At 38.5% G+C, this 14,504-nt stretch overlaps 1 protein-coding gene across 1 annotated transcript; it reads right to left on the bottom strand.

Moving 5' to 3' along the window:
- Positions 1 to 1,432: 1,432 nt before the first annotated feature.
- LOC110876620 (casein kinase 1-like protein HD16) lies at positions 1,433 to 9,252 on the bottom strand. The gene is made up of 16 exons (XM_022124787.2): positions 8,895 to 9,252; positions 8,268 to 8,381; positions 8,090 to 8,163; positions 7,916 to 7,985; positions 7,513 to 7,568; positions 7,341 to 7,412; positions 7,164 to 7,258; positions 7,012 to 7,078; positions 6,376 to 6,505; positions 6,093 to 6,311; positions 5,871 to 6,013; positions 4,788 to 4,962; positions 4,237 to 4,327; positions 3,998 to 4,155; positions 2,749 to 2,937; positions 1,433 to 1,729 (listed from the first exon to the last, which is right to left on the bottom strand). Exons 1-16 carry the CDS (start codon positions 9,183 to 9,185, stop codon positions 1,670 to 1,672), a joined length of 2,004 nt encoding a protein of 667 aa, XP_021980479.1. The 5' UTR covers positions 9,186 to 9,252; the 3' UTR covers positions 1,433 to 1,669.
- Between the last annotated feature and the right edge of the window lie 5,252 nt (positions 9,253 to 14,504).

The raw sequence follows: 14,504 nt of genomic DNA on the forward strand, positions 1-14,504 counted from the left end.
TATATATATAGCTTATAACCCTAAGGCCAAAATACATAATATTATACATACGTCGCGTATAATATTATGTGATATTAAAGTTTACGGAATGAGCCGAATGCTCAGTACGGAGTAATAGACTCACGTAATAACAATAACAATAAAAAAATATAATAACAGTATCAGTATCAGTAATAAATACGGCACGATGTAGGGCAAGTTAACTGAGGTAAATTGTATCACACAGATGTACCCATAAGCTAAACAGAGGTGACAAGCACAAAGCTTGTCACATGAGGTGGTGCGGGTTGGCCTACCCAACATCCATCTCACCCAAGAATACACTTAGGATCGATTCATACGCCTCCTAATAGCTATGTACCATACTTATACTTAGGGACGTTGTGAACTGATCTCCCTGTCATAGGAGGAGCCAAAGAGCTTAGGGTAACATATCTTAGTTAGTCAGAAACAGTATTCCATATAACAATATACAGTAACAGATAACTATTCATATCGGAATCTGCGACGAGTATGGTATAACCATAACCTATCACATGTTATCAAGTAACTGTCAGAACAAGAGATGAACGGACGACCAATTGAATCGAATTGACAAAGACGTTAGGAGTTCAAAAGGAAAGCGATAATCAGCGTGCGTGGTGGTTAGCGGGGGGTGACGAAATGGTTGATATCCTCTTATCAAAGTTTTATTATAATATAAATATATGAACACATATTTTAGCATGATTGGTTCTCAGCCACTCAATAATCCCACATAACATTTTTAAAATTCCAAATAATTTATATTTTTTCTTTTATATAAGTTTATGTATTATTAATATTATTCTAAACTTTTAGTTTATTCGGAAGAAAAGCGTTACAATTTTCGGTTTTTACACTTTGAACATGACGTGTTCACCCAAGCAAGGCCCATTTAGCTAAATGTGTTCGCGCGTTCAACTTGAAACTAGTCCGAAGACACCAGACTCAATTCGATGCTCGGGATCCCTCAATCTCAAGGGATCAGCAAGGCTTCCTGTTGGCTGAAGTTCTACCTTTGTATCAGCCAAAGTAATCTACTTGTGTGCCTCCACCATTGACATTTAACCCAGGTAAAGCTCATGTTCGGGTTTCTAACTCCCTTACTAGATGCGCATGACACAAGTAGCCGAGTCTATGTTGATGAATGGGACGAAAAGTCCAAACGTGGAGAAGAGACTGTCGGGTTTTATTTAGTAAGACGCGTTCTTAAGAGACATTTGCAATGCAATAAGTATCACAGATCATTATATCGCAATGTGTTTCTGTTACGGCCTTGTTATAGAAATCGTGAGGTAGTTGGTCCGAAATTTACACCTTATATAAGAGAATTAAGCTTGATTTGTTGAACCAAGACAAGCCCAATGTTCGACTCCAGGGACCACTGCACACACCTGTAACACCTGGTCCAGAATCTAATGTTAAAACTTATTTGCGCAAACTATAAAAAGGCGACAAACTATACAGCTTTAAAATTCGATATAATGCTGCCTTTACAAGACCGACATTCATTCTACTAGCAAAAATCCCAACATCTAACTTCGGTCTTCAGTCACCAAAGCAGTTAAAAAAAGACGAAAAAAATTAAAAAAAAAAAACGATAAACAGCTTCCTCATTTTCAGAAAATCGTCTAACGGGCTTCCCTTGTCAAGACACGGTTCTTCCATAGCATATGCAAGCAAGATACAAATTTTTCGCCCACTTTTCCTGTATATTTCAAACCATAAATCAGTTTCAAAGATCAGTACCAGAAGTCACAATCTCGACCCGTAGAGTTGTATACGGGCCGATTGGTTTTTCTTTTATCTGTACAAATGGGCTGAAAGTCGTCCAAAGTGTACTTTCATTACATAATTGTGGTGATATAGTTTTAGTTTTTGAAATCATATTCAACAGACCAAATATTTATAAAACTAAGAGTAAAGTACACCGATGGTCCGTATGGTTGACCAAAATTTTGGATTTGGTCCCTAGCTTTCAAAAAGTACACGAATGATCCCTATGGTTTGCATTTTGTAATTCATTTAGTCCCCAACTTTTACCATAAATACATGGATGGTCCAAGAGGTACCGGGTTCGAACCTTCCTTGGGGCGAACAAAGTACCCTCAAAGGGTCGGCTCGGCAAGGGTATTTACTGCCAGGCTCAGGCTTGTCGGGTGGCGGCCTGGGAGGGGTTATCCCCTCCACGGTCAGGGGTACCGTGCATTACCCTTTTTTGGATGGTCCCTGTGGTTTGCACTTTGTAACGCATTTAGTCCCTAACTTGGACCTGTTGAAACTTTTAGATTTGTTAGCAGGGGACTAAATGCGTTACAAGGTGCAAACCACATGGACCATCCGTGTACTTTACTCAAAACACTAAAAAGAAAATATGAACAAAAACGTGATTCAGGTCAACAAAACCCGACTGTTGACCTGTATAATTGATGCAGAGATATCAGATATTATTTTATATTTATTTGAATTTTAATTTCCTAATATTTTGTTATCTAGTTTCCTATTTGAATTGTAATGCCCAACTATAAAATGGGATCTAGGGTTTATTGTTTACTGAGTTTTGAGATTGATTATTGTAAAGAAAACCTTTAGGTTTCTTTGAACCATTCGGTTCCAAGTCTTTGAATGAATCATTGTGTTTGAGCCATTTGATCGCATACGAAACTGCATCAATAATAAACCCAAGAAAGTAGTTACATTTAAGGCTGGTGGTTTGATTAGACTAACCTTGACATGCGTGCTTGGAAACTGAGACGTACGTAAAGTTTCTTGCGTTTCATCGTTGGGCTTGCGACGGGGCATACTTAAGATGAGAGCAGACTGGTCCTCCGTTGCGGCAGTTGCGGTGATACGGTAACCTTTATTCCACCGTCTATGGATACCCTCACTCGGATACAGAAAATCCAACTCCACGACCTACACACGTAAAATCAACGCTCAGTAGTCGATAAGAATAGGGCTGCAAACAAACTAAACGAACACAAACAAGACCTTGTTCGTGTTCGTTTGTTAAGGAAATATATGTGTTCATGAACACTTACCGAACGAGATTTTCTGTTCGTGTTCGTTCGTTAAGGGAATGGATGTGCTCGTGTGTGTTTGTTTGTGTTCGTTTTTTGATTTTAGGTAACGAATGCAAACAAACATTCATGAACACACACTAATGTTCACGAACACAAATGAAAACAAACGAGCACAAAGAAGTGTTTATGAATAGAAAATATAGCACACTGATACGTATTAAATATTTTATTTGACGAAAATTTGAAGTATTAACCATATATTAATTATCAAGTTTGGTTTGTGAGTAGGAGTTACTATTCAATTTTGTTACAATTTTCACCCCTACACTTTACTTCTTTTACAACTTTGTCAAAAACCATTTTTTTCATTTTTTACCTTAATGTTTTTTCCACTTTCAACTTTGGACCATTATACTTTTCATCTTTTACAGATTTGTCGTTTTACGTTCCGGTCTAAACTGTGCGAGCTAACATGCTGCAACGCCTGAACGCGTGTGCGGTTCAATGTTTTTATGTTATATTTTTTTTCGATTTAATGGTTCCGTTACAATGCGCGGGTCCTAAGTCGACTTAGTTATTATTTTCTATGTTTTACGTCTCGATCTAATTTTTGCGAGTTAACACGCTGCAATGCGCGTGATTCAACGTTTTCACGTCTACATTTTGTTCGGTTTAATGGTTCCGCCACAAAGCGCGGGTGCTAAATATTAGTTTTAACATAATATAAAAAATAAAAATACTAATGAACTATCGAAAACGACCGAACATAAAACCAACGAACACGGCCTCTGTTTATGTTCGTTCATTTAACTAAACGAACAGAATTTCTTGTTCGTGTTCGTTAATTTATTACACAAACGAACTTCCCGCCGAACTATTCACTAAACGTTCGGTTCATTCGCAGCCCTAGAGAAGAATGCGTAATTTAAAAATACACAAACCCTAGCACGTACCTGCTCGCTGAAACCGGAATTGCGAGACATGACGACACCCCATCGTGTACCGGCAGTAGCCATCGATGTCACATGGAACCCTTCTCTCCATTTCTTGTTTATCCACTTGTACGGGAACGAGTCACTAACTTTGTATGACTGTTGACTGTACTGGGTCCCTACAAGGGTAATTTCGTAAATCGTAAGTTAATTCACAATGTTGAGAAACGGTGAAATAACACCATTAAAAGCATACAAACCTCTAGACATCACGACAAGCGAGTTCCCATTGTTTGAACCGGCAATGGCGCTAATGTAATAGTTCTCTTCCCATTGTTCCATTATCCATTCCTGTAACGTAATTCGAATTTAACAAAACAAATAAATGTGACATAATTGTATTGAGTTAAATGCCATTTTAGTCCCTGTGGTTTGGGCCATTTTGCCAGTTTAGTCCAAAGGTTTCATTTTTAACCTGTGGGTCCAAAAAGGTTTCACAGTTGCCATTTTAGTCCACTTGGTTAACTTCATCCATTTTTTCTGTTAACGAGAAGGCCAATTTGGTCATTTTGTATGTAATTCTGTTAACTAAAAGGGCAATTCAGCCATATAAAATGACCGAATTGGCCTTCTCGTTAACAGAAAAAATGGATGAAGTTAACCCAGTGGACTAAAATGGTAACTGTGAAACCTTTTTGGACCCACAGGTTAAAAATGAAATCTTTGGACTAAACTGGCAAAATGGCCCAAACCACAGGGACTAAAATGGCATTTAACTCTTGTATTGATTATTAAACCAAATTAAAGATACCTTGTGTAAGAAGATAGGTGACAACTCGTAAACTTGGCTAGAGTAGCCGGTTCCAGCATCCATTATAATGGCCCACAGGTTAGACGAAGACGCAACCGAACTAATGAGTAAACCGTCAGCGTTTCCCCTCTCGATATGTTGTGCCAGTCTTTCATCGGAAACATTGTAATGGTATCTGATATAAAGCATAATGTACAAGTCATTATTTTAGAAAAAAAAAACACACACACAACTACATGATTATTAAATAATATAGTAACTTTAACACTTAATCATTTGGTTGAAGGACTTCTTCACAAAAAAATAAGAAAAAAATTGGTTTTTTTTAATTGTATTAACCGTATTTTTAACAAAACATTTACGGGTGAGCAGAAAACCGGAAAAACCGAAACCGAAAAAAAACCAATTTAACCGAACCGGAATTTACGGTTCGGTTACGGTTTTGCATTTTATGAGAACTGAAAAAAAAAACCGAACCGAATAACCCAAAAAATCATTTTTTTAATGTTTGTTATATATTGATTTAGAATTTATTAGTTTTATTCTTGAATGTTAGGTATTTATAATAAAGACATTAACATGTTCATTTATCTTTGAAATGATTTATCCATTGCCTAAAAGAAATAACAAAATTTAATATAAAATTTAAATGATTTTCAAGGTATTATAAAAGAAAATGTCTTAATAAAAACTTTAGAGAAACATAAAAATAGATTAGAAGTTAGGTTTATGTGAACCAGTGGCGAAGCTTGAGATTTCCGACCAGGGGGTCGAAAACGTATATACCAAAAATTTCTATAAAACGGGGGGGGGGGGGGGGGGGGGGGGGTGGGTCAAAAACGTATGTACCTAAAAATTTCTATACGAAAACTAAATACTCTCCACTAATGAGCGAAAAGTTCGGGGGGTCGCCCGCCCCTACAAAGCTACGCCATTGATGTGAACGATACTAAATAAAAAGCTTAAACATAATAACTTATACGTAATTTTGTTCCAAACACCGAACCGAACCGTTGCTAAAACCGAAAAAACCGAAACCAAACAATTTTCAATAACCGAAAACTGAACCGTGCACACCCCTACCTCTGTTTCATAGGTTGCCTGGCATTGTAAACCGAAATCCACTGCGTTGCGGGAACTCCTATACGGATCTTCTTTCTAGGCTGCCCGTCGTCTTCCTCGTCAAGATTTAATCTACCCCGTTTCCGTCCAACTTGTAATATAATCTAAGAATTTTTAAAAAGTCAGAAAGAGTATATAATTATCTCATAAAACCGTAATCTGATAATATGGATATCGGATCACCTTTTGGGCACCATCTGTGTTAATGGGCCTTATGACAGGATTTGGGCTAAGCAGGTCTTCGAACAAAGATATTAGCTTCGAATAATTAGGCTCCTCATCAAACTTCATGTTCACAACTACGTCAAGAAATTGCTTTAACGGAGCGGGGCAGTGTTCACATAACGCGTCGGTAGACGTTGTCATCTTCTTCTTGCAAACTAGATATGACTTGTTGTCGCCCTAACAAACGACACAAATATAGTATCGTCGGATTTAATCAAAAACCTTAAACTTAACTCAATACCTGATAGCCTTGCCAAGGTAGTCTACCGCGGTGAAGAAACACAAGCGTGTACGCAAGAGACTCGAGATCGTCTCGTCGACCCGCTGTCCTACCCAAATGTGCGTGCACACTCGCGTATCTAACCGTTCCTCTGTCGTAGATCAAACAGATATTATATGTATGGTATATGAAACTAGTAAAAATCCCCGCGGGCGGGAGTTCAGACGGTATCGGTTTAGTTCGTTATGGTATCGTTACAGTACTGACACACGGTATAGCAACCAAAAGGAAAAACTACCAAAGTACAATACCGACAATCGGTATAATTAACGAACACAAGTTATTTAAAGTATACGGATGCGATTGAAGGTTAAAAAAACACACAAAACGACAAGAACCACAAAAGAGACTCGTTTTAGCGTAGAGAGGCCTGTTCATTTTAGCAAAAAGAGATGGTGCATTTTAGCACCACCTCACTATTCAAAAGCATGAAGTTTGTTATCATTTTAGCGTAGAGAGGCCTGCTCATATTCCTATATTAGCAAAAGGAGACGGTGCATTTTAGCACCACCTTACTATTCACAAGCGTGAAGTTTGTTATATATATATAATATTATGAAGAACTTGGTTCAATTATTTATTAAAAACGAAAATTACCTAAACATGTCGGGCCTCTGATCATACTCAACATGCTGACCACCAGCACCCTCTCGCCACTTGGTTGCTGCATTTCGCATACAAATGAATTAGTTTTTATTTAATAAAAAAAAAAACGAAAAAGCCATTATGAGATGTCTTCTTAGTCTTACCTAGCCCTAAGTCAACAAGAAATAGTCTTTTTTCTTGAGGTGTTGATGGTTGACCGAGAAGAAAGTTTTCCGGCTTTACGTCTCCGTGCACGTAACTAATTTAGATTAATAGTTATTCAATACAGTCATGCGTAAGTAACAAACCTTAAACATAAGAGAATAACCGAAACGACATACCCTCTGAAATGCATTTTTTCCAAAATCGACAAGGACTCGACAGCTACACAAGCAACCATTTCTGATGACATCCTACAAAACAACACATGAACGAATATAACACGGTAAAACAAGTTGTCACGTGATAAATGAGCGAAAATAACCGCGTATCTTAACAAGTTTACGAACGCACGTTTGCCCAGAAGAATTCCAAACATCCCACAAACTAGGCCCCAACATGTCCATGACCTGGAATATAAGAAAGAGAAAAAAAAATAAAACAATGATTAATATTGGGGGGGGGGGGGGATAGTGCACGGTCCTCCCAACCGCCGGAGTGATCTCACTCCAGGAGCCGCTACCCGACCAAGCTAGCTCCGCGGTGACTTCCCCATGCCGAGTTCTTACCATGGGAGACATATGCCACTCCCAAGACTCGAACCCGGTACCTCTGGGAAGAGGTGGGTGTCGGTGGCCAACTGGGCTACCCCAGTTGGTTAATGATTAATATTAATATAAATATAAATATAAATATTAATATTAATATTTTGTTTTGTCGCGATTCATCTAGACGAACAAAAAACGTATTATCATACCATCACATAGTAATCTCCTTGTTTTCCTTTATAGTGAACTCTAGGCACTCCATGACTGCCGCCCAGAGTACTGTTTCACAAAGAACCAAAATGTCACTTTTTTAATGAAAAGAAAGTAGTGTATAAATCTGTTTACAAGTAATTAAATTAAAAAAAATAGAAAACCGCGCGTACTTGTAAACTTGCCACTCGTATGGAGGACCATAACTGCAGCCTTTGCTGTTTTTATGCTCAAACTTAATAGCTACCTGCCACAACAAGAACAAATGAAAAATGGGTTAGAACAACGGGCTTTATATACAATAACACTTATGTAAATTCCGAGTCTTTTGCTTTTGCACAAGAACGTTACCTCTGTGGCACCAGGACCTGATACAGAAACACGACGGCCTACAAATACCTGACCGAACCCGCCTTTGCCCAACTTTCTCTCGACCTTATATACTGGTGATCCACCTACTTGCACCTGTGATCACATAAAAAAAGATTAATCCAATTTCAAGAGAACAAAAGAAACAGAAATAAAAAAATGACCCATGGCAGTACCCGCTTCCCACTTTAGATTTCCGTCTATGCGTAATCGCGCATACACCATATCAAATCAAACAAACATAAAAAAAAAACTGTTTTCAAGAAAAAAAAATAATAAAAATACAAAATAACCCACGGATCATCACTAAACACAATATCTTCACATTCATCATTACTGCATTCAACCAAAATAGAAATCTTTTTTCAAGAAAAAAAATGTAAAATAAATACAAAATAACCCATGGATCATCCATCACTAAACACAATATTATCACATTCATGATTACTGCATTATTCAACCATATCAATCAGTTCAATTCAATTCCCCTAAACCTAAAAGCAGTTTACATGACTCAATCAATCATCAACAAAAATCCATCTAATTTCAAATTATGTTATAATCAATCAAAGAAACAGTTATAAAAAGAAAAGGGTGTACGTATAATACCATATCAGGAAATGGGGCAGTATTCCCTTCTTCTTCTTCTTCCTGATTATTACTAGCATCGGCCATAATTTCTTGTAGTTTATCTTCCTCTGGTATAATGACCGGATTTGGAACTAAACCCTTGGTAATGTTTTTGTTATTTTGTTGTTGATGGAGAGGAGGAGCAGCAGCCTTAGCGGCGGCCTCCTTAGCGGCGGCGGCACGGGTCTTGACGTAATTGCCGACGAGATGTTCGGATCGGTGGACTACGGGAGCACGGGCACGGCGGACGCCACTGCGCAGTTCCGGCATTCTCTACCCATTCATATATCAATATAATAATAAATATATTATTATTGTTATTATTAAAACTAGTAATTATCCATCATCTAAACCTAAGGTTGCGTTTTTTGTGGGAGAAATGTAACTAACTTTATATATGAAATCAATTTTTTTTTTAATTTTATTTAATATTTATTTAATTAGGTAAAGAAAAGTATTAGGTGTGTTTGGTATGGGGTAATAGAATAAACAAAGAAATGAGATAGATCGGTTACTATTTCATGTCTTGTTTGATTATCATGTAGAAATAAAATGAATTATTACTTTGTGTTATTTGGTAGGTTGGGAAAAAAACGAAGGGCTAAAATCGGTGGTGCGTAGTGGTGGCAGTTGTTGTGTTGTAGGGTGGTAGTGGCGGATGGCGGTGGTGGCGATAGGTGGTGGATAGTGGCGGTAGCAATGGTGGGCGTCAGTGGTGGTGGCGGCGGCAGTTGGTGGGTGGTGGTGCTGATGACGGGTGAAAAAATGGAATGAAAAAAGGGATTGATGGAATGATTTTGGAGTGTTTTTTAAACTTTTAAAAAGTCCTCTTAGCAAAGTCCCAAATCAATTAAATTAAATTTTAAAACTTTGAAGTGTCGAAAATTCGATTTGGGTCGAAAAGTCCTCTTAGCAAAGAGGTTTTGTCTATTTTATATTACAAAAACTCAACACATTATCCCCAATTTCAATGATCAAAACAAACTCATAGGCTCCATGTCCGATAACCCAACCCAAACCAAACAAATTGTCACACCCCAACCGATGGCGGAAATGTCACACCCCCAAAATCCACCATGCGGAGTATCACCGCTTGGAGGCGTGACATGACCAGGATCAAGCCACCAATCATATTGAACAATGTATTTAAAATAGATAAAATCCAACCACACAATATAACTGGTGATCAAAAGTTAGTTAACCAAGTTCAATTTAAACAGCGGAAGCGTAAAACGTAAAACCAAAACATAAGATCAATAAGTTCATAAAGTTCAAATATTAAGCACGGGACATAACAGTCCATATCCCACAACGACCTCCTCCTCGTGCAAGCTCCATAAGCATCTAACGACCTGTAAGGCATGTAACAACGAGTCAACAACAAAGTTGAGTGAGTTCACGGTTGGTTGTTTAGTTTAAAGTTGTTTCCGAAAACATGGTTTGTCTTTTGCTGGCTTACTTGTCGTGGGGGTTACCCCATAGTTGAAAATATGATTAACAAGTTCCTTCTTTATTATCCATACCATATCCATGATCAGTGGGGGCTTCCCCATGTGAACCACTAGACCGTTACCATATCGACTACTAACGAAAGTAAGTTGTGCCCTACGTCAATGTCTATCATCATTGACAGTTTGCCATAGTCCATTAGTACACGCCCGTCCGACTGGCACGGTGTGAGGTTTGTTATACCTAATAGCGCTATTAACTAATGACCCGTTCGCCATTGGCCTCGGCGATTAAGTCGATGTAAAATGAGGGACTTAATGATAGAGTTTTGTCTAGTAAGTTTTAAGGTTGTTGTCCTACCCAAGGAGGACGAACGTACGTATTCTACCCAAGGAGAATACGCAAGATTTATATTGGCATCCTACCCATGGAGGATGGCGGTACATATCCTACCCAAGGAGGATATGTAGGTTCCGTTTTAATTTTTTTAACCCATTCCCAACCACCGGGAATCCCATGCCTTAGAAAGTGTGTGAACTCACCTTGGTTTGCTCGGTTAGATTAGTTACTCTAATAATCAGAAATCAAGCACGTCCTAATAAGGTACAGATAACAATCAGTTTCTCGTGCATGCATAACACGTATCCTACGTATGGTTTATCTACTCACTACTTCTATCACGTGCTACACAATTCTAATGTCAAGGTATTTTGTTATATTATTTTACCCTAAAATAATATAACTATCTCACAAAATAAACAAGTATCTACACAAGTGTTCTAATATAAAATATATATTCTATATATATTTATCCATTTTACTTGTAAAAGTCAACTTCCGATACTTTGTATTTTGTAACAAAACTCATGGTGAAGTTTATTTTGAAAAACAAAGTTAAAACGTATTTGTGAACACTTGTTAGAAAAATAGTTTCTAAGTGTTGGGATTTTTAGAAAATTTCGCCAGAGTTTCCTTTGTAAATGGAGGTGTCCATGCTTATTAGCATATCATTTTCTTTTCGGAAATCATTCAATAAATCAATCAACAAGTTACTAAACAACATTGCACTAGTCAAGTGCTAAAACAATGCACTTTATATAACAACATGAACTTGGTTTTTCATAAAAACGCGTAGTAACTTGGTTTGTTTAGAAAAATCATCCTTAAGACTTGGACTTACAAGATTACTAGTTTACTCGGTTTATTATTTTTCAAGAAAATCATCCTACTTTCAAGTTCATGTTTTCACTAGTGGATGATTATTTCATGTACACATAATCATCCCTAACTTGTTAAGCCATGTTTTTAATCATAACTTAACAAGTCTCATATGATGACTAACCATCATATTACTAGTAATCATCAAGAAATCATCTACACATTCAAACAACATCATACTACCATTATTTCATCTTGTTTCTTCATCTTTAAGCTTATGTTCAAGTTTTGTGTTTATGATCTTTTAGTGTTCATGTATTTTCGTCAAGACATAACTATTAACCACCATAAACATGAAGTAAATGAGGATCAAAGAAGCTTACTACTAGCTTTTAAGGTAGGGAAGAAACACTAGAGAAAATGAGTGGATAAAAGCTCGTGAAGAAGGTCCTTGATGATCCGTGAGTTCCACACCTCGTGATTCACCTTAATACGCCTTTGTATATGTATGGAATGGATGAAACAAGCTTGAATGAGGGTGATGATGGTGGTAGTGAGTTCGACCGAAGCCAAGGGAGAAGAAGAGAGAAAGTTTTGAGTGAAATGTGGATGGTGAAATGAGAATTCATGATCTAATGGTCAGTCTTATAATCCTCCAACAAGTCCTTAACCATTGTGTTTTATGTTACAAAAGTACTTAACAAATCTAATAAATAACTAAGATAAAATCATGGTGGGTCCCACTTGTTCCATAACTGGTTGGGGGGGGGGGTGTTGTTTAGTTGAGATGTAATGGTAGTTAGTTTAAATGGTTAGTTGTGAAGTGAACTAGTTAGGTGTTTAAGTGTTATGTCATAATATAGTGTGTTATGATGTTCGGGAACCATAACTAGTTCAGAAAAATATAAACAATGCTTCTAGCATTATTTTGGTGTTTCGGGTAGTGTCCGGTTGTTCGGTTAAATATCATTCCGTTAAAGTGTTAAAATATACCGTATAGTGTCTTTTATGCAACTTTTCGTGACACTTTTAATTCCCAACACTCGGGAAAGCATACAGGACTATTTAGTAAATTTTCTGCACAAGACGAGTATGTTAACAAGCACATGTAAGTATGACACAGTAATCAGAAAGCAGTTAAGTAATTCAGCACAATCATCAAGCACTTTAATTGACATTAATAAATCGTACGGATACATGAAATTTTGAGGGTTGTCACATTCTCCCCCTGTTAAGAGAATTTCGTCCCGAAATTTAGTGTTTGGTTACTGAGGAAGCTAGTTAAGTTGCGTGGTTTCCTGGTTTTCCTGGGGTGTCACATCATTCCCCCGTTGGTTTGGAATTTCGTTCCGAAATTCTGCAGTAGCTTCAGCCTCAGTAGTGGTTGCACTTTTCTTAAACAACTAGGGATACTTGAGTTTCATTTGGTCTTCTCGTTCCCAGGTATACTCTGGGCCACGACGGGAATTCCAATGAACTCGAACAAGAGGTATTCTAGTACGCTTGAGAACTTTAACATCTCGATCAGTAATCTCTACTGGTTCCTCGACGAATCGCAGCTGGTCATCGTAGTGAGTTCCTTGAGAGGAACTATGAGGGTCTCATCTGACAGACACTTCTTCAGATTCGACACATGGAAAACATTGTGAACTCCGCTGAGTTCTGCCGGTAGATTCAGCTTGTAGGCCACCTTGCCAATTTTCTCAATGATTTCGAAGGGTCCAACATATCGCGGGTTGAGTTTGCCTCGTTTGCCAAAATGAACTACACCTTTCCAAGGTGAGACTTTAAGTAGCACTCGATCCCCAACCTGGAACTCGAGTGGTTTCCTTCGCTTATCAGCATGGCTTTTCTGACGGTCACAAGCTGCCGCCATTCGTTGTCGTATCTGAGCAATCCTCTCGGTTGTATCTACTACAAGTTCTGGGCCAGTGATTTGACTGTCGCCAACCTCTGCCCAACAAAGAGGTGATCGGCACTTCCGTCCGTAAAATGCCTCGAACGGAGCGGCCTGGATACTGGTGTGGTAACTGTTGTTATACGAAAACTCCACTAACGGGAGGTGTTTTTCCCAGCCATTACCAAAATCGATTACATATGCCCTAAGCATGTCTTCAAGGGTTTGGATGGTGCGTTCAGATTGCCCGTCCGTCTGTGGATGATATGCCGTGCTCATGTCTAATCGAGAACCAAAGGACTTGTGCATAACTTGCCATAACTCAGATGTAAAACGTGAGTCACGATCAGAAATGATGGAGGTTAGCACTCCGTGCCTTGATACTACTTCCTTTAGGTAGACGTCTGCTAGAGTGGAAAACTTATCCGTTTCTTTGATAGCCAGAAAATGTACAGACTCGGTCAGTCGATCTACGATCACCCAAATGGTATCGTTTCCGCGTTGAGATCTAGGCAGGCCAGTAACGAAATCCATGGAAATTTGCTCCCATTTCCATTTAGGTATCTCTGGTTGTTGAAGTGGGCCTGATGGTTTCTGGTATTCGACCTTGACCCTAGCACAAGTCAAGCATTTAGTCTTTAGGTCGTGGTACATCTTATCCGAACCAGGCCACCAGTATGTAGTCTTTAGGTCGTGGTACATCTTATCCGAACCAGGATGTACTGAGTAACGAGACTTGTGCGCTTCATCCATCACAAGTTCGCGTAAGTTTCCGTAAAGTGGAACCCAGATGCGCCCTGTTACATAGTAGGCGTCGTCTTCCTTTTGTTCTAGCCGCTGCCTCGATCCTCGTAAGGACTCAGCCCTGATGTTCTCTGCTTTCAACGCTTCAACCTGAGCATCTCGTATTTGAGTGGGAAGGCTAGAGTGAATGGTAAGCTGTAACGCACGTACACGCTTAGGTGTAGAATCCTTTCAACTGAGGGCATCAGCCACAACATTGGCCTTGCCTGGATGATATTTGATAGTGCATTCATAATCGTTCAAGAGCTCGACCCATCGGCGTTGTCGCATGTTTAACTCCT

Source organism: Helianthus annuus, chromosome 1, assembly GCF_002127325.2.
Source record: "Helianthus annuus cultivar XRQ/B chromosome 1, HanXRQr2.0-SUNRISE, whole genome shotgun sequence".
NCBI classification, from domain to species: Eukaryota; Viridiplantae; Streptophyta; class Magnoliopsida; order Asterales; family Asteraceae; genus Helianthus; species Helianthus annuus.

Excerpts from the sequence above, each read along its gene's own strand:
- LOC110876620 (XM_022124787.2), bottom strand. The coding sequence starts at position 9,185 with ATGCCGGAACTGCGCAGTGGCGTCCGCCGTGCCCGTGCTCCCGTAGTC. Across the intron at positions 4,963-5,870 it reads AGGCAACCTATGAAACAGAG|ATACCATTACAATGTTTCCG; the intron begins GTAGGGGTGTGC and ends GCTTTATATCAG. Across the intron at positions 4,156-4,236 it reads GCTTGTCGTGATGTCTAGAG|GGACCCAGTACAGTCAACAG; the intron begins GTTTGTATGCTT and ends TTACCCTTGTAG.